Below are 19,788 nucleotides of genomic sequence, written 5' to 3' on the forward strand. Positions count from 1 at the left end.
CCATCATGGAATAAAAGTTGAACTCAATAACAACAGGAATCTGCAGGCTCATACAAAAACATGGAAGCTAAATAACCTTATGCTTAATAATAGGTGGGTCAGAGACGAGATTAAGAAGGAAATTACCAAATTTTTGGAACAAAACGATAATGAAGACACGAATTGTCAGAACCTCTACATACCATTAAGGCAGTCCTAAGAGTGAAATTTATAGCACTGCAAGCCTTCCTCAAGAGAATGGAAAGAGAAGACCTTAACAACTTAATGGGACATCTCAAGCAACTGGAAAAGGAAGAACATTCCAATCCCAAACCCAGCAGAAGAAAAGAAATAACCAAAATTAGAGCAGAATTAAACGAAATTGAAAACAAAAGGATTATACAACAGATCAATAAATCAGAAAGTTGGTTTTTTGAAAAGCTCAATAAAATAGATAAATCCTTGGTCAACTTAACCAGGAAAAAAGAGTAAAATCTCTACTTTCATCAATCAGAAATGGTAAAGAAGAAATAACAACAGATGCCGCAGAAATTAAAAAAATCCTTAATGAATAGTACAAGAAACTTTATTCCCAGAAATATGAAAATCTGAAGGAAATTGACCAATACTTGGAAGCACGCCACCTTCCAAGACTTAGCCACAATGAAATGGAAATGTTGAACAGGCCTATATCAAGTTCTGAAATATCATCAACTATACAAAATCTCCCTAAAAGAAAAGCCCAGGACCAGATGGCTTCACATCAGAATTGTACCAAACCTTGAAAGAGGAACTAGTACCTATATTACTTAACTTTTCCCAAAAGATAGAAAAATAAGAAATACTACCCAACACATTCTATGAAGCAAACATCACCTTGATCCCCCAACCAGGAAAAGACCCAACAAGAAAAGAAAATTATAGACCAATATCACTAACGAATATTAATGTGAAAATATTCAACAAAATCCTAACAAACAGAATCCAGCAACACATCAAAAAAATTATACACCACGACCAAGTGGGTTTTATCCCAGGGTCCCAAGGCTGGTTCAACATACACAAATCCATAAATATAATTCATCACATAAATAAATTTAAAAACAAAGACCACATGACTCTCTCAATTGATGCAGGAAAAGCTTTTGTAATATTCCACACCCCTTTATGATCAGAACACTTAAGAAAATTGGTGTAGAAGGGACATTTCTTAAAGTGATAGAGGCCATCTACAGCAAACCTACAGCTAATATTGTATTGATTGGAGTTAACTTGAAATCATTGCCGCTCAGATCAGGAACCAGGCAAGGTTGCCCATTATCTCCACTGCTTTCTAACATTGTAATGGAAGTTTTAGCCATCACAATTAGGGAGGAAAAGGCGATCAAGTGTATCCATATAGGGTCAGAAGAGATCAAACTTTCACTCTTCGCAGATGATATGATTGTATATCTGGAAAACACCAGGGATTCTACTGCAAAAATCTTAGAAGTGATCAAGGAATACAGCAGTGTCTCAGGCTACAAAATCAACAATCATAACAGTAGCCTTCATATATACCAACAATAGTCAAGTTGAAAAAACAGTCAAGGACTCTATTCCATTCACAGTAGTGGCAAAGAAGATGAAATATTTGGGAATTTACCTAACAAAGGATATGAAAGATCTCTATAAAGAGAACTATGAAACTCTAAGAAAAGAAATAGCTGAAAATGTTAACAAATGGAAAAACATACCATGCTGATGGCTGGGAAGAATCAACATTGTTAAAATGTCCATACTGCTCAAAGCAATATATCATTTTAATGCAATCCCTGTTAAAGCCCCACTGTCATACTTTAAAGATTTCAAAGAAATAATACTTCATTTTATATGGAATCAGAAAAAACCTTGAATAGCTAAGATGTTACTCAGAAATAAAAACAAAGCAGGAGGAATCATGCTACCAGACCTCAGACTATACCAAAAATCGATAGTGATCAAAACAGCATGGTACTGGCACAAAAATAGAGAGGTAGATGCATGGAACAGAATAGAGAACCAAGAGATGAATCCACCTACTTACTATTATCTGATCTTTGACAAGCCAATTAAAAACATTGAGTGGGGAAAAGATTCCCTATTTAACAAATGGTGCTGGGTGAGCTGACTGGTGACCTGTTGAAGATTGAAACTGGACCCACACCTTTCACCATTAACTAAGATAGACTCTCACTGGATTAAAGATTTGAATTTAATACATGAAACTATAAAAGTATTAGAAGAAAGTGTAGGGAAACACTTGAAGAAATTGGCCTGGGTGAATATTTTATGAGGAGGACCCCTTGGACAATCAAAGCAACATTAAAAATACACTACTGGGACCTGATCAAACTAAAAAGCTTCTGCACAGCTAAGAACACAGTAACTAAAGCAAGCAGACAGCCCTCAGAATGGGAGACGATATTTTCTGTTATGTCTCTGACAAAGGTTTAATAACCAGAATCCACAGAGAACTCAAGTGTATTAGCAAGAAAAGAACAAGTGATCCCATCTCAGGGTGGGCAAGGGACTTCAAGAGAAACTTCTCCAAAGAACAGAGGTGCATGGCCTACAGACATATGAAAAAATGCTCATTATCCTTAATCATCAGAGAAATGCAGATCAAAACTACTTTGAGACATCATCTAACTCCACTAAGATTAGCCCACATCACAAAATCCCCAAACCAGAGATGCTGGCATGGATGTGGAGAAAGGGGAACACTTTTATACAGCTGGTGGGAATGCAAACTAATACGTCCCTTTTGGAAAGATGTTTAGAGAACACTTAGAGAACTAATAATAGACCTGCCATTTGATCCTGCAGTTCCCCTACTAGGTATATATCCAGAAGACCAAAAATACACTACAACAAATATATTTGTACCAGAATGTTTATTGCAGCTCAATTCATAATTGCTAAGTCATGGATAAAGCCCAAGTGCCCATCGATCCACGAATGGATCAATAAATTGTGGTAGATGTATACCATGGAATATTATGCAGCCTTAAAGAAAGATGGAGAAAAAAAAAGTCCCACTAGTCAATGAGCTCGGCCCTTGCCCATAGAAATATAAATAGCTTTTGCCGGCTACTTTTGTAAACACAAAAGGACATGTAAACTCCTTCATGAAAATATTCTTCTTAGCAAAGTATCTCAAGAATGGAAGAAAAAGTACCCAATGTATTCAGCCCTACTATGAAACTAGTTTATAGCTTTCATATGAAAGCTATAGCCAAATTATAGCCCAACAATATGGGGACAGGGGACAGGTGAACCCACCTACTTACTGTTATCTGATCTTTAACAAGCCAATTAAAAACATTGAGTGGGGAAAAGATTCCTTATTTAACAAATGGTGCTGGGTGAACTGGCTGGCGACCTGTTGAAGATTGAAAATGGTGTACCCTATGATAGGGGAGGGGGGAGGATGGGTGGAGGGAGGGTGATTGGTGGGACTACACCTATGGTCCATCTTACAAGGGTACATGTGAATCTTTCTAAATGCAGAATATAAATGTCTTAACACAATAACTAAGAAAAAGCCATGAAGGCTATGTTAACCAGTTTGGTGAAAATATTTCAAATTGTGTATAAAATCAGCACACTGTACTCCATGATTGCATTAATGTACACAGCTATGATTTAATAAAAAATGTGTATTTATACAGAAATAATAAGAAAATACATACTGAAAAAAAAAACGCAAAAAATAATATAAGTCCCACTAGGCTTGGTGCCTGTAGCACAGTGGTTACGGTGCCAGCCTCATGCACTGAGGCTGGTCGGTTCAAACCTGGCGCAGGCCAGCTAAACAATGACAACTGCAACAAAAAAATAGGCAGGCATTGTGGTGGGCACCTGTAGTCCAGCTACTTGGGTGGCTGAGGCAAGAGAGTCACTTAAGCCCAGGAGTTTGAGGTTGCTGTGAGCTGTGTTTCCATAGCACTCTACCCAGGGGAACATGGTGAGATTCTATCTCAAAAAAAAAAAAAAAAAAAAAAAGTCCCACTAGTCAACTAGCTCCCCCTTGCCTGCAGAGATATAAATAGCTTTTGCTGGCTACTTTTGTTGACAGCTACTTTTGTAAACACAAAAGGACAGGAAAACACTGAATGAACACCTAGATTAAGAGAAACAAGAAGAAAAAAACTGATGGCTTGAGAAAAAGAGGTAATTTTAGTAATGACTAAAAACAGCAACAGTAACAACAAATTTACACCCCTTCACAGTTTCTCAGATGATTCAAGATTATTTCTTCTATGAAATGAGAACAGGATGCTATCAAAAGGAAGAGAGAGAGAACAAAAACACTCTTGTGGAAATTACCATTATTGTTGACGTAAAAATAAGAAATTCAAGGGAAGGGTTAGAAGATGAAAAACATAAGAAAACCCAGTGACAAAAAGATGTATGAAAACAAAGGACCAATCCAGGGTGTCCAACATTCAACCAATATGCATTTCAGAAATAGATTAAAAAGAAAACAGAGGGGATTTTACCAAAGAATATAATGGTAATTTTCCAAAGCTGAAGAAAGTAAGTCTTTACGTGTCAAACATAATGAATAGAAAAAGAACGACAGTAATACACATGGATGTAAAGTTCCAGACTCCAGGAATCCAGAAAAGGTTGAAATACTTCCAGAAAGCAGTGAAAGTGTTACATTGTTACATATACAAAGGAATAGTGCGGGACTGTTGAAGAGACTCCTCACCCCACAAGAACATAAAGCATTCTGTGTTCAATGGGGAAAAAAATTAGCAACTCAGAATTCTGCACTCAGCAAAATAGTTCAGTTTAAGAACAAAATAAAGACATTTCCAGACTGTAACTGTTAGGAAATTTACCTCTTACTTTACTTCTGAAAAAGTTATTTGAGAATAAGCCATAGTAAAATAAAAGAAGAAACTGAGGAAGAAGAAGGCCTAGGTGGGGTTAGGAAGTCATTGGAAGTGACTCCAGGAAAGGGGTGATGCTGCAATGCTGAGTGGAGCTCTAAACCAGCGCGGGAGAAAGATCTGGAGAGGAGCAACAAAAAAGGTCTTCATAAAATACTGAACTGAATGGAGAGCTTAAAAATAATGGAGACTATGCAAATAAACGGGGTGGGTGGAGAAAAGGTAGCGGCTCCTGAGGTAAAAAGTTGTATAACAAAAGGAATGTAATTATAGCGTACCACTTATCTGATATGAACAATGTGACGTGTTCACAAACAAATGAAACTTAGCGATTTTTCAACTTTACGAAGCAGTCTATGGACAGAGCATGGGACACTTAATTCTGGTTACAGAAGAGAATGTGGATGTTTTCAGTCTTGGCAGTTACAAAGCAAAAATACAAGTGGTGATGGCAGAAGTTGGGAGGTAGAAGGAAGAGAAGGGCTGAAAGCAAAGGTAAAAAATAGTTTCATCTTAAAACTGAGGGCTCCAAGGAAACTGCCTCTATGTGATGGAACAGGAAATAAAGGTTATAGCCACTAAAATTAGTTATCAGAGCTATGTTTAGAAGACATGGGGACAGACAACTCACAGTCTCAGCCAGGTAGCAGGAAGTTCAACTGCCTCCTTAAGATACATCAAGAAATGGAGATACCAGCATAGCACATACACAAAAGTCAGAAAAGCAAATACGCAGAGAAAGGGAAGATAATAGTTGGATGAGTCTAGTGTTGAAAAAAATAAAAGTTGGTGAAGATTGTGACAAAATGCACAAAATTGCCTGCTTGAACTGGAAAGCTACTTCTTTTTTTTTTGTAAAGACAGAGTCTTAGTTTATGGCCCTCAGTAGAGTGGGTAGAGTGCCGTGGCAGCACACAGCTCACAGCAACCTCCGACTCCTGGGCTTAGGTGATTCTCTTGCCTCAGCCTCCCGAGTAGCTGGGACTACAGGTGTCCACCATAATGCCCGGCTATTTTTTGTTGCAGTTTGGCCAGGGTTGGATTTGAACCCGCCACCCTTGGTATATGGGGCTGGCGCCCTACCCACTGAACCACAGGGGCCACCTGGAAAGCTACTTCTTAACTCCAGGCTCAATTAATGTTAGGCAGGAATCTTGCGACTATTTTTAGACTGGCTAGATATCAGATTTTTATATAAAGCTCCTGCTGTTTTAAATATTGGCAATTAATTATATCATCTACAAATAGTATCTGTGGGCCAAATAAAACACAGTTAAGTCTCTAGGTAGCCGGCTCCAGTGTGGCCACAATCATCAATTGGAACAGATACAAGAAATGAGGGGCTTGCCGTTTCTCATTAGCAGTCTTTCTCTATGACGTGGTATTTTACTCTCTGTATGATTATATACTCAGTTAGAATAATGTATACTTCTTCTCATTACTGTCACTTTTATAAATTGTAACATATGTTCATTATAGAACACAAAGAAAATATAGATTATCAAATAAATAAACCAAAACAGTCAAAATCCACCACCCCAAAATAATCGCTACTGTTGACATGTTTGTGTATTTCTACTCTACGCAAAGCAATCAAACTGAAATCATTTTGTAAAATCTGTTTTATTTATTTATTTATTTATTTATTGCTGTTTTTGGCCGGGGCCGGGATTGAACCCACCCCTGGAGTATATGGGGCCGGCACCCTACTCCTTTGAGCCACAGACACTGCCCTAAAATCTGTTTTAAAATATGCTTTACCCTCTCCACTTTATGTATCTTGAAAATAAAATTCTTTACTTGGGATTGTCCTAAGATCCTAAAAGTAAGGCTTCAGTGTGTGTGTGTGTGTGTGTGTGTGAGAGAGAGAGAGAGAGAGAGAGACACTAGGGTGAGCAGTCAATGGCCTCAGCAGCATATAGGGACAAATTTTCTTGCCCTGGGTGGGCCTCTGTGCTAGGGATGGCTATAAGTCCGTCTCCTCTGATGTCAGTAGGATGTGTCCATATTTTGGGGATGTTGACAGGTATGTGTATAAGCAAAAAACGGAGACGAGGCTGTTAAAAGCAAGAAAACATTTTTTAAAGAAAATATTTTGGCAGAAAAGAATTGCCTTCCAAAGGTAGCCAAGTATTTTGAAGACGTTCTTACTGCTTTCGTAGGTTGAGTGACTCGTCATGTGAATGTTGGCTACTGAAAAGGTATAAACAGTTTGAAAACATTTCCTTTGCACCAACTGTTCCTTTAGTTAAAATAACTTGAGTCAGGAAAATGCAGTTCTTCTTACACTTTTCTGGGAGAGCCCCAAGAAGAGGAAAATTAGTAGGGGGTGGGAGGTATCTTTTCCCCCCTCAAAGCAGAATGGGGATGCTATGGTGTTTTGGACTTGGTGCTAGTTGAAGGGGCCATTGTCATGGTGATTACCACCTGTTTGAAGTAAACTGGTCCTCTAGGAACATCTGGATTTATAAAGCACATGCTGAGAAGAGATGAGTTGTTTTTATCAAAGCGTCTTTTTAAAATAGAGGTTGGTTGCAAAGAACCTTTTAGCCAGAGCCTTTTGCCCTAGATTTCAATCTAAGGATCAATAAACCCATATTGCATGAGGCCTGTGGAATGTCTGTAATCCTACCTTTAACAGTTTGTAAAACCCTGTGTATCATCATGATACATTGGCTTTAGCAATCTTATTTTTGGGCAATGCCTGTGGCTCAAAGGGTAGGGTGGTGAGTTCAAACCCAGCCCCAGCCAAAAAAAAAAAAAAAAAAAAAAAAATCTCATTTTCCTAGAATGCACATGTAGACTTTCAAGATCCAGAACATTCTTTTTGGTATTGAACTTGGTCACAGCAGTGACTGAGTCCATGCAGGGGGCTAGATGTGCCTGTGACAGACAGCACACACACCTGAAGTGAGGCAAGAGAGCAGAAGCAGAGCTAATCTCTGTCCTGATCACTCTGTGCAGGCATTAGCCAGACAGTCTGTAACACTCATTAGTATCTCTACCATAGCAGACGTCTCTGTTATCTATATGCCCTTCCCATGGTATGTGCTAGACCTATGTAGTAACCTTATAACTTCCCTAATCTTATGCCACCTTTGAGGACAGGTAGCCCGGTACCAAGGACGCAGGCCAACCTGACCTTCCCTTGAATCACAAGACTTTCACGTCTGTCACATCTCTCACATCTCGTGACTCTCACGTGCACCCAAGTCCTAAAAATGTATAAAAGGAAGGCAAGAGATTGAGTCAGTGGGCTCGGTTTTTAGGACACTAGTCCAGCCATTAGTCCTGGCTGGTGAATAAAGCTGCTTCCTCTTCCAAATGGTGCCTGGAGTCTTCTGTCTGCATTAATTTCCTGCTACAGATGGGGGCAAGTGTGGCAGAGTAGATTCAGTCAGGCTCAGAAGGGTGGCGGGGGTTCTTACTGCTCTCTGCAGTAGAGGCCAGGCTCTGAACTCCTAGTTTTTTTTTGTTTTTTTTTTTTTTTAGAGACAGAGTCTCATTTTGTTGCCCTCAGTAGAGTGCTATGGTGTCACAGCTCACAGCAACCTCCAGCTCTTGGGCTTAGGTGATTCTCTTGCCTCAGCCTCCTGAGTAGCTGGGACTACAGGCACCCACCACAATGCCTGGCTATTTTTTGTTGCAGTTTGTCCGGGGTCAGGTTTGAACCCACCAGCCTCAGTATACTGGGCCGGTGCCCTGCTCACTGAGCCACAGGTGCCGCCCTGAGTTCCTATTTTATATGCAACTCATATTTTAATTGTCGCAATAGTCCCACCAAGCAGGTACTATGATTGTGTCCATTCTACTTCAGTAAGCTGAGGTCTGGGCATTTTAAAGACCTTTCTAAATATTATAGGTTGGATTGGAACTGAAGTCTGTGGACTGATGAACTGATTTTTAGCTGCTGTATTCTCCTCCATGATTACAATTTCTCTCTGTCTCTTCAGTAGTATCCATTTTAATGGGGGTGTGAAAATTCATAATTTCAAATCTGAAGGCCCCTTGAGGTTATACCTGTAATCCTAGCACTCTGGTAGGCTGAGGCAGGTGGATTGCTTGAGCTCAGGAGTTTGAGAATAGCCCGAGCAAGAGTGAGACCCAGAAAACAGAAAATAGAAAGTAGAAAAAAGAAGAACTAGCTGTGCATGGTGGTGCACATCTGTAGTCCTGAGAGGATACCTGAGAAGGGTGAGGTCTAGGAGACCACAGGGATACACCTGCAGGGTGCTCTCCATGGTGAGTTAGCTCTTGGGAATTTGTAAACTTAATTTCCTGGAGTTCTGTGAAATCCTGTAGTTCTGTAGGGGCTGGAATAGCATCTCCTGCTTGATTCAAACTGGCCAATGAGAAGGGTAACTGTGGGGTGGAACTCTTTGACTGTCAATAAAAAGGGAAAGAGCAAGCCAGTCCCGGATCACGGCCATTAGGAATTCTTGTATGCCGTAAGCTCCTGGCTGGTGAATAAAGCCCTTGCTCTTATAAACGTGGTGTTGGGGTGCTCTTTTTCTCCACTGGGTCTTGTCTTCCTGCAATAGTCCCAGCTACTTGGGAGGCTGAGGCAAGAGGAATGCTTGAGCCTAGGATTTTGACATTGCAGTGAGCTCCACTGATGCCTTGACACTCTGAGCTATTCAAATTTAAAAATATTTCTCATCTTAAGGGAATGAGATTATGGGACCTGAGTCATGTGACAGGAAGCTGTAACCGCTGTTTCTCTGATTAGAATGGCATTCTTCCTTCCCAACCTTCTTTGGCAAAATGTTGTGACAATGGGCACCAGGGAAGACCCATTTCCTCTTCACTGTTGATTGACCTTCATTATAGATTATTTCCGCTCTTATTTTTCTTACACACAAAAAGACTTCGTGACTATCACATTATCTAAGATGGAATGTTAAATATACTCCTTTAAATTGGGAAGGAAATAGAAACAAATTGCGTGGCAAAGAAAACTAATTACCCTTTGAGGCCAAGGAGGCCTGTAGGTGTGGAATTAAGATGTTTGTCTGTAGGCACAGTTTCTTTGTGAGCCTTCCGCAGTCAAAGGGTTAAATTGTAACTCGTAAACCAGCCTTGTACAGAAAATGCTACAATCCTACTAAATGTCTGTTTTCTGCCTATGTAAGCAAGACCTTAACTTTTAACTCTGGAGCACTGATCCTATTTCTTTGGAATCTGTGTTTCCTGGATGGCTTTTCTCAGCTTTTCACTTGAATAGACTCTTTCAGACTGGGTTCTGAGCCTTTCAATTATTTTAGGTTGATATGGGAAATCTCTCCAAATAGTTGTGAACCTGATATCACCATTCCCATCCCTTAGTCCTGAGTGAAGCAGATACAGTAATAATAGCCTCAGGGGGATTATAAAAGTTAATGGCCCTTACGACTTTTATTTATAGGTAGGGGACCACACCTAAACCACAATATGTAACTGACTTTTAAAAGCTTCCATAAGACAACGCAGACAGCATACAGCTTGCCTATATGTCCACGCTGCTGAGAGTGGGACGGGCAGAGGGCCACTAGAATGGGTTGTGCAGTAGTTCAAAAGGTGAAGGAAAGCAGCTAAAACCTGCATTTCAAGGGGCGGGGGAAGAATGTCAGAATTTTAACCTTTTGTTCTTTCCTATCAAGTGCAAAAATGTTGAATTCATTTGTGGCTAATAAGATGACAGTTGGGTCCACGGATAATAATGTTCACCTGTTACACATATCTGTCTGTTACCTTTTCTTCCCTCAGGGGTAAAAATGGAAACCTTATACAACCAGGAGGTAAATCAACCACCCATTGAAACTGTCTTGTTTGACCCGTATGGTGTTTGAAAAAGAAATGTCAAAAGTTACCTCTATTAAAAATGAGGAGATTTTGCATAAAAATTTGGTTTTTCCATTATGAACTAGAATGAAATCTTAAGGCTACTCCCCAGTGGCTGACTGACTGAACCCCCTCTTGACCAAGGGATCCCTAACATTGAGATGTTAGTCATGAGAAAGGACATCAAACATGCCTCCCCATGTCCCCTCCCTACTTAGAGCTGTCCCCTATGACTCATTTTGGCCTAAGGCTGTGCATGACATACCTGCAGGTCCTCAGCATACACAACAAACCACCTGAGTCCGGGTGTGAGCCCTGTAGTTTGCCTGTGATAACCAGACCATTAGCTTAACTCAGGATTCCTTTTCACTGACTCCTGGTTCATTAGACAGAGCCTAACTCTTTCAGCCAATTGTCAGCTAAAGAATCTTTAAAATCTACCTATCACCAGAGGCGCCCGTAGCTCAATGGGTAGGGCGTTGCCCACATACACAGAGGCTGGCGGGTTCGAATCCAGCCAGGGCCAGCTAAAATCAATAATGACAACTGCAACAACAACAAAATAGCTGGGCATCGTGGCAGGTACCTGTAGTCCCAGCTACTTGAGAGGCTGAGGCAAGAGAATCACTTAAGCCCAAGAGTTTGAGGTTGCTGTGACGCCACAGCACTCTACTGAGGGTGACAAAGTAAGACTCTGTCTCAAAAAAACCACAAAAAACAAAAATCAAAAAAATCCTGCCTATAACCGAGAAGCCCCTGCTCCGAGATGTCTCACCTTTTCAGGCCAAACCAATATATGTTTTCCACATATTGATTTATGGCTTTACCTGTAGTTCCCATATTCCCTGAAATGTATAAAACAAAACTGTATAAAACCCAACTACATTAAGTCCACTTGTTCAAGACTCTTAGGCATGGCTCTAGGTCATGGTCCTCAAATTTGACTCAGAATAAATCTTTTTAAACTATTTTACAGAGCACGGCTTCTTATGTGTTGACACCACTTCTCTTTAAAAACTGCAGCATTAGGCATTAAGTAATGTCTGGGGAGTGTTGTTTGTATGGAGGCTAGTTAGCAGGACGCTGGGGAGGGCTCTGGGTTCACTCACAGTGATCTTGGCTTTGATGACTGACAGCTTCTCCTGGGCAGCTGTGAGGTCTAAGGTGGCTTTGCTCAGCGCTTGGCGCTTGGGTTCCACATCACAGAACACTTCGTAGAACCGCACAATGTTGATGACCCAAGAGCAGAGGCCAGCAGCTGCGTAGGACTTGCTGGCCACAAACTCCGGATTGAACTCTGGGTCTTGCAGATATGGCCTGATTGCTTTGAGGCAGTTCTCGTGAATGTTCTCTTTGTCAAAGTTGATTAGTGAGTCCAGGAAGCCATCCACTTTGGCCATGGTGACCTTGGCAGCCTTCCAGCTCCGGTCCTTGGGCACCTTGCCTCCAGGGGCTGTGAGTACCATCACCGCAGCACTGACATTGCTGACGGCCAGAGGCGGGGAACCAAAAGACTTGAGCTCCGTCAGATTTGTCTGAGAAAAGAGAAGGAGGTCGTTAGGGGAAAATGAATGGGCTTTCTTTGTCCTCAGCCACTAATGGAGTTAGGTTGTGGAGCGATCAATCTGAAAGGGCTGCTTTAAAGTCAACAGCAGCCTTCTGAATTTTAAACATCATGACTCATCCATAGGAAACCAAAGCTTCTCCCCAGTGGCTTCCGATTTCCCTGAATGGTTAGCCAAGACTCAGCTCCATTCTTTCAGCACTTCAACTGACTCGAAGCCCATTAGAAACACATAATTATTTCACATTCAACTGAAAAATATAAGGATGCCGACATACTCTGAAATATGCAGCATGCCATGAATAAAAGATAAGGTTATTATAAATTAATTTCCATCTTGGACTGAAGAGAATAACACTGTAATCCAACTCAATTTTTTTTCTTTAATTAAACTGCTTTGTTCCATGAGCTTGTTCTACCTACACTTGACTGTCCTGATAGCAAAGTAGCATATTCTGCCAAGAAATAATTCAGACGGAAAGCTAGGCACAGCCTGTGAATCAGCCACTCTGCCTGGTCTCCAGACTTTGTCACCCCAAGTTTCACTTGCTCCAGAAAGATATGGCTGATGAATTGATGCCGGCAAGTCACTTGAACATTCCAGACCTTGCCTCCTTTGTCTGTAAACTGGGGACAGATGGACCCACTACTCTTTAAGTGAAATTTCATCATAAGTGCATATGAAGTTGATTTATAGCTTGCCATGCCATTTAATGAGATGCCTATGACCATGTGCAGGGAACCCTTAAAATTTTCTGTTGCTCAGTATCCATTTTGAATATAGGTTTAACTTTCTCATACCAGAGTGGAGCTCAGTTGCCATTGACAGTTCCCAGTTCTACTCTACGCCTAACTGGCTCAAGCTGATGGCTGAAGATGCTAACCTAGGTGCACCTCTCCCACCTGGCAGTCTGGGCTCCTGCTTTTCCTCCACTTCCTTCTGAACCATTCAGGAATCTGGTCAAGAACTTAAAGTGACCCACACTTTATTACCGCATTCTAGTTGCTACAAGATTTCCTCTCCCTCTCTCTCCCTGATTCTTAATTCTTTTTTGTGTGTGACCTGGGGATAGAGGACTGTCCTCCTGACTCCTGGAGCCCTCCCCACCCAGCTTCTATAAGTAAAATTCCTTGAACTTGTTTCCTACTGTGGTTGTATATTGAATTTTCACCTTCCATCGGAAGAACCAGGGGATGACCCAGACCTGGTTTTCCCTGGGATGCTGGGGAAGACCCAAGGTTGACCTTCTAGTGTCAGAGCAGGCATAAACTGGGGGCATCTGCTGGTATCCACAAGTTTCCTGTGTGAAGGACTCCTGCTCATAGTTCAAACAGCTAGGCATTATGGTGTTTCCCAGGTAGAAGTATCTTTGAAAGGGGCACTGGAAACACCCCTGGTCAGCTCTCCTCATTTCCGGTTGGTACAAGGTGGTTGCTACCTGCTCTGGTCCTGGAACTCCCCATGGAGCTATGGGCTCTGAAAATACTGTGAAACCCCTTGCTTTTAGGGCTGAGTTAGTAAGTGGGCCAGAATCTTGACTTCAAAGCATAGATATTTGTGCCAAATTAATTTGAGGTGCTCTCAAGCCTGGAAATCCATAAACAAGGGGAATTATTTCTAGTCCCTAATGGAAGTATTGAGGAAGCTGCTCCATTTTCTTTTGCAATGGTTTTCACATTTGGTCAAGACAAAGCTATTGGGGCAGGAACGAAGGTCAGTGCAGGTTAGAGGGGACACCAGTGCACCTGTTGTCAGGTGTGAGAGAGGGCAGGGTGGGAAAACACAAACAAATGGAAACACAGAATGCCACAACTATAAAATAGCCTAAGTTAAGCAGTGTGCATAGGTGGGAATATCACTGTCAATGTTCCAGTGTACAGTAACAACTCCAGTCTTTTCATGTATCTCTAGATTAACCATAACTGTCTTGGTTGTTAGTTCACAGAAGACCTAGCTGTGAGGGGATTTTCTCACTCAAGTGTCTGGAAGGCTGGGCACGGAGCTGGGCGTGGGCATGAGTGTCTGCAGGGCTCTGTGGACTTGCTCTTGCTCTTGTGTCCCCCCAGTACATGGGTTTCCTTCTTATACTCTGGTTTCTTCACGTTGGAAGACACATGTCCTGACTCTTCCCTCTGGGCCACCTTCTCCCTCCGTCACTGTGCTTTAGCCATGATTGTCACATCCTTTTGGCGTGCTGATTTGCCAAGCTCATTGCTAACTCAGGACACTGCCAGGAACATTTCCTCTAAGCCATCTGCATAGCTAATACCTCCGCATCCATCAAGATCTCAATTCAAATGTCTCCTGCCCTGAAAAAATCAACTCGCCAATCTCCCCTTCTTAGTCATTTCCCATCTAGCACTGTGAGAACGTCCTTCAGAGAATTTGAAATGACTACTGCCCTTTCCTTGGTCACTTACTATGTCCCTCTTCTTCCTGAGAACAAGGACCCCCAAGCTACCTGGTTAACTGTGGGAGCTCCCGGGCCTAGAAGAAAAACTGGTACATAGTAAATAGTCCTCAATGCGTGTGTTGGACGACTAGATGGAAAGACAAGGGACTTTTCTCCAACACAAGTCAAAATTTAAAAAGTCCTTGGAAATGATCTTGCTTGGTTCCCCATGAATCCTCAAGCCATTTACCTTGTGGTGGGCAGATATGGTACTGTAGTACTAACACAAGCTAGGAGAAACATTTTTCAGAAGGCAGATGTTGTTTTGAGTGAGCCAACTTCAGGTTCATTTGGCTCTATCCCACACTGCCTTAGGGCTACTGTTCTAGCTGTGGCCTTGGCCTTCATTGCTCTTCTGCAAGTATCTGTCTAATGAACCCTTTGTTCCCCAAGCTTTCCTCAAGCTTCTCCTTCTCAGGAAGGTCTCTGCCCATCACCTTCTTTAATACGGCAGCCCCCTCCTTCTCCTACCTCCCTTCCCAACTCTGCTCCATAGCACTTGTCATGTTCTACTACGCTGTACTAATTGCCTTTTTATTATGCTTATTTCCTCTTGCCCCTTACTTCTGCTAGATTATAAGCTTTATAGAGGCAGAGTCTTTGTTCATAAATGTGTCACAGGTCCCCAGAGCATTGCCTGGCACAAGAAGGGTAGTCATAAGTCTTCACTGAGTGAATAAGTGAATAAACAAACATGAGTGCAAAGTCATCATTGGACAAACACTTTTTTAGCATGTGTCAGGCATTTATTTTGAGTGATGGGGATGCAGCGGCGGGTAAGACAAGGAAAAGCCTTTTGCTCATTCACGTGGGGGAGACAGGCAAAAAAAGAGATAAGTCTTTGAAATTTTGGATAGTGGGAAAAAATATCCCACCAGTGTTGATGAGATAGAGAATTCTTGGGATGTGATGATGCCATGTCAGCTAGTGAGGGAAGTCTCTGGGAAGGCTTTTCTGACCAGCTGGCACAGCAGCTGGGATCTAAGTGGGGAGAAAGAGACTTGCCAGAGGATGTTCCAGGCTGCTCAGTCCCTGGACTGGAGGCTGGTGGCACCGGCAAGCATGGCTGTGACTCATGGTGCAGAGCAGTGGTCTCCAACCGTTTTGCACCAGGGGCCAGTTTCGTGGAAGACAATTTTCCCTAAACTGGGGGTGGGAGGGATGGTTTCAGGATGATTTAAGCACATCAAATCTCCGGGCTTTAGATTCTCATAAGGAGCAAGCAACCCTGATTCCTCACATGTGCAGTGTAGAGTTCGTGCTGGTATGAGAATCTGACGCCACTACTGATGGGCAGGGATGTGAGTGATGGGGAGCAGCTGTAATCACAGATGAAGCTTCCATCACGGGCCCACTGCTCACCAGTCCCTAACAGGCCACAAAATGATACCACTCTAGAGTCTGGGGGGGAACCACAGGTATAGAGGACAGTCAGGGGAGTGCCCAGAGGTGGTCAGCTTCAGGACCAGACCACAAGGAGCTCCAGAGGGCATGGGGAGAAGTTTGAGTTTCATTCTGGTTTCAGTAGGAAACCATGAACAGTTTTGGGCAGGGAGTGAAGTGATGTGGCTTATGCTCTGAGACACGCTTACTGCAGTGTGGACACTCTGCGGTAGGTCTGGAGTGGATTTGGAGAGAGAAGTTAGGGGTGCTGTTGTGGCTGTCTAGGCGCAGCTGAGGGTGGCCTAGTCCAGGGCTTTTGCAGTGCAGATGGTGAGAAGTGATTGGATTTGGGACATATTTCAGAGCTAGTGTAGGCAAAACATATTGACAACTTAAAAAAGAGGTGGGAGAGAAAAGTTACCAATTATTCTTCTTGAATAGGATTTTTAAAAAGTCTGTATATGGACAAGCCACAATATATCTAAACCTAAGTCATTTCCAAAAATGTACCTTATAGAGAATGCTTTGCTGATTCATCTATAGAAATCTTGGTGAAACTCCTAGATTAGTTTTTTAGGATAATCTTCCTGAAAGTGGATTTGCTAGGTCCAAGAACAGAAACATCTTTCTTGTTCTTTGTACATAGGATCAGATTATTTCCCAGAAATTCCTATACCAATCTTCAGTGTTTGAGAGAACCTATATATATTCCCATCCTTTTCAACATTGGGTAATATTTATTTTAATTTTTTCAATTTGATAGATTGAAAATGGGATCACAACATTGCTTTAATTCACACCTGTGCATGTATACACATATATGCATTTACTAGTGATGTTAAATTTTTTTGTATGTTTACAAGTGATTTGAATCTCTTGTTTTGTGAATTGTTTGCTCTTGACCTTTCTCTCCTGGGCTATTTGTCTTTCTTTTTTTTTTGAGACAGAACCTCAAGCTGTCCCCCTGGGTAGAGTGCTATGGCATCACAGCTCACAGCAACCTCCAACTCCTGGGCTCAAGCAAGTCTCCTGCCTCAGCCTTCCAAGTAGCTGGGACCACAGGTGTGTCTTTTTCTTTTTGATCACTGTATTTATTAGCTAAGGCGCCTGAAGCAAAAAGATGAGACAGCTCTTTTGAGGAAAGCTAACTAAAGAAACTATAGCAGAACCTCCATAGCTGACCACCGCCCTACACTGACAACCTCCTTCAGTTGAACTACTTTTCGTAGATTGGACATACACATGTACATATCAGCACCCTAGGCCTAGTTCCTTAGGTTGACCTCTTCCATGTGTTGACCAGTTTGTTACAGTCCCTTGGGTGGTCAACTTACCGAGGAGCTACTGCATTTATAAAAGTGTAGATTGAAGATACCTAAGAGATGGTATGTTATCCTGGGTTAGTAGTGTTGGATGGGCTCAGTTGGGTGGCTCCATTTTCATCCCTGGGTAATCCTGGCCAGCAGAGCCCAGAGAAAGACAGAGCACTCTGGGGAAGGAATCCCACAGCTGAGGACAGGCTGGAGCCCAGGAACGACTACCTGGATCTTACTCTCACCCCCTGCTCCCTTGTAACCTCCTGGTGCATCGTGTGGTCAAAGGTCTAGGAAGCTATAGTGTGAAGGTGGCCCATGGACATGGTCCATACAATTGAATCTCTCAGGTTGGGGGGACCACAGAAAAGGGCCAAGGGTGGGCAGGGCAGTAAGTGGTGGGAGAGGAACCAAGAGGAAAATTTTAGGACAGTTCATCAGAGCTTTTTACAGGGAAAGGATACTTACTCTTTTTTCCTATCTGTTACACAGTTCTTTTTAAATGTTGTTTATGGTATTTTGTGATCTACAGAAATTTAAAGTTTTTATGTAGTTACACTGAATAACCCTTTCCTAAATGACATTGTCTTTTGTTTCCATGCTTAGAAGTCCTTTCGCATACATAAAAATTGATCTGAAACCTTATGAGAAGTTTTCTAGCTCTTTTGCAGTTTCATTTCTTTCTTATTCTTAACTGTTTTATAAGGTCATTCTGTTTTGTCCATTTATGAAAAGAGTACACTCTTATTGCAGAATATTCAGCAAAGGTAAGGATGAAAATAAGAATGATAGGCTCAAAGGGAAACAGATTTTTTATGGGGAAGGGGAAGGGCTGATCTCTATTGTCACAGACTAGCAAGAGGGGAGATGTCCAGGGACGAGGACAGGCCACTCTGAACCTGGAAGATGCAGTGGGACAGAAGTTGGGGGCCGGGAGTCCATCCCGCCCTGCCCTGGAGTCTGGGGATGTCTTCAGGCCTCTTTGTCTTGGCCTGACTATTAATATTATGGGGAACAGAGGCAAGTGATTCTTTTAGTCTTTTATGTGCCTTTTAGCTATAAAATGATATTATTCTATGATTAAAGGGTTGACTTTAAATTAGAAATTAAGCACAATTCACAGGCATTTATGCAGTCTTGAGAGCCTCAGAAACTTAAGATTTCTACTGTGTTCAAGGCACCTGAGGGAGAACACACGTGGTTTGGAATCCTGAGTCTGTCACCCACAATAGTTTGGTCTTGGATGAATTATTCAGCTTTCTCCATGCTCAGTCTTCCCATGGGGTGGAATAGTCATTGAACACTCACTGACCCAGCAATGTACAGGTGCTTGCAGTGACAGTATTTCACTGAATATTCATGAGTCCTCAAAGAGTTTATGGATGAGAATAGTACTTAGAGAAGCTGTGTATTCCAGTGTCCCATGTCTGGGAGGTGAGCAGCCTCTCTAAGCCCCCACCCAGAGATGGTGCCTCCTTATGCTGTTGGCCACCTTCTCAAGTCAGCACAAGGGGCACTGCCAGAGCCAGGCAGCTATCACAGAGCAAACCTGGTGAATTATAATTCATTGTTTATTCATCTGTCTCTCCTGTTGCATTTAAGATTCTTAAAAATGGGCTGCATGGGCTTGGCACCTGTAGCTCCGCGGCTAGGCTGCCAGCCACATACATTGGAGCTGGCGGGTTCTAATCCAGCCCGCGACTTGCCAAGCAACAATGACAACTACAACAAAAAATAGCTGGGTACTGTGGCGGGCACTTGTAGTCCCAGCTACTTGGGAGGTTGAGGCAAGAGAATCGCTTAAGCCCAAGAGTTTGAGGTTTCTCTGAGCATTGACGCCACGGCACTCTACCGAGGGTGACATACTTCTGTCTCAAAAAAAAAAAAAAAAAAGAAAAGAAAAGAAAAGAAAAAAATAAGAGTCATAATTTTACTACTCAGAGACAAAACATTATTTATGTCCTGATGTTTTACTCAGTAACTTTATTTTTTCCTATCACTTTTGAGTCTGTTATACATATATACATATGTACATACATACACACATATATATACACACATACATTTATCTCTGTGTTTGCATATGTATATATAATATATGATCACAAAATGATATACATATATTGATATGTATGCACATATGTATGTACAAACATATATATATCAATCACTGTTTATGCTATTTTTGAACCCACTTTTTCACTGAAAATATCTTAAAACTTTCTCATGTCAATTATTTTTGTAGAATATGATTTTGAATAAATAATGCACAGCTTTCTCTCACATAAATGTACATAATTTATTTATCCAACTCCATATTGTTGAACATTTATTGCATCTTTTTTTTTTTTTTT

The 19,788-nt window shown here is 41.7% G+C and overlaps 1 protein-coding gene across 1 annotated transcript in view; it reads right to left on the reverse strand.

Annotated features, from left to right (window-relative positions):
* Positions 1 to 19,788, reverse strand: part of DNAH9 (dynein axonemal heavy chain 9) — a 373,298-nt gene that overhangs the window by 108,256 nt on the left and 245,254 nt on the right. The window contains exon 50 of the mRNA XM_003791085.1: positions 11,831 to 12,256. Coding sequence (XP_003791133.1) covers positions 11,831 to 12,256 — 426 coding nt within the window. The remainder of the gene's footprint in view (positions 1 to 11,830; positions 12,257 to 19,788) is intronic.

Source organism: Otolemur garnettii, unplaced genomic scaffold (genome assembly GCF_000181295.1).
Source record: "Otolemur garnettii isolate 467f Iridium unplaced genomic scaffold, OtoGar3 scaffold00046, whole genome shotgun sequence".
Lineage (NCBI taxonomy): Eukaryota > Metazoa > Chordata > Mammalia > Primates > Galagidae > Otolemur > Otolemur garnettii.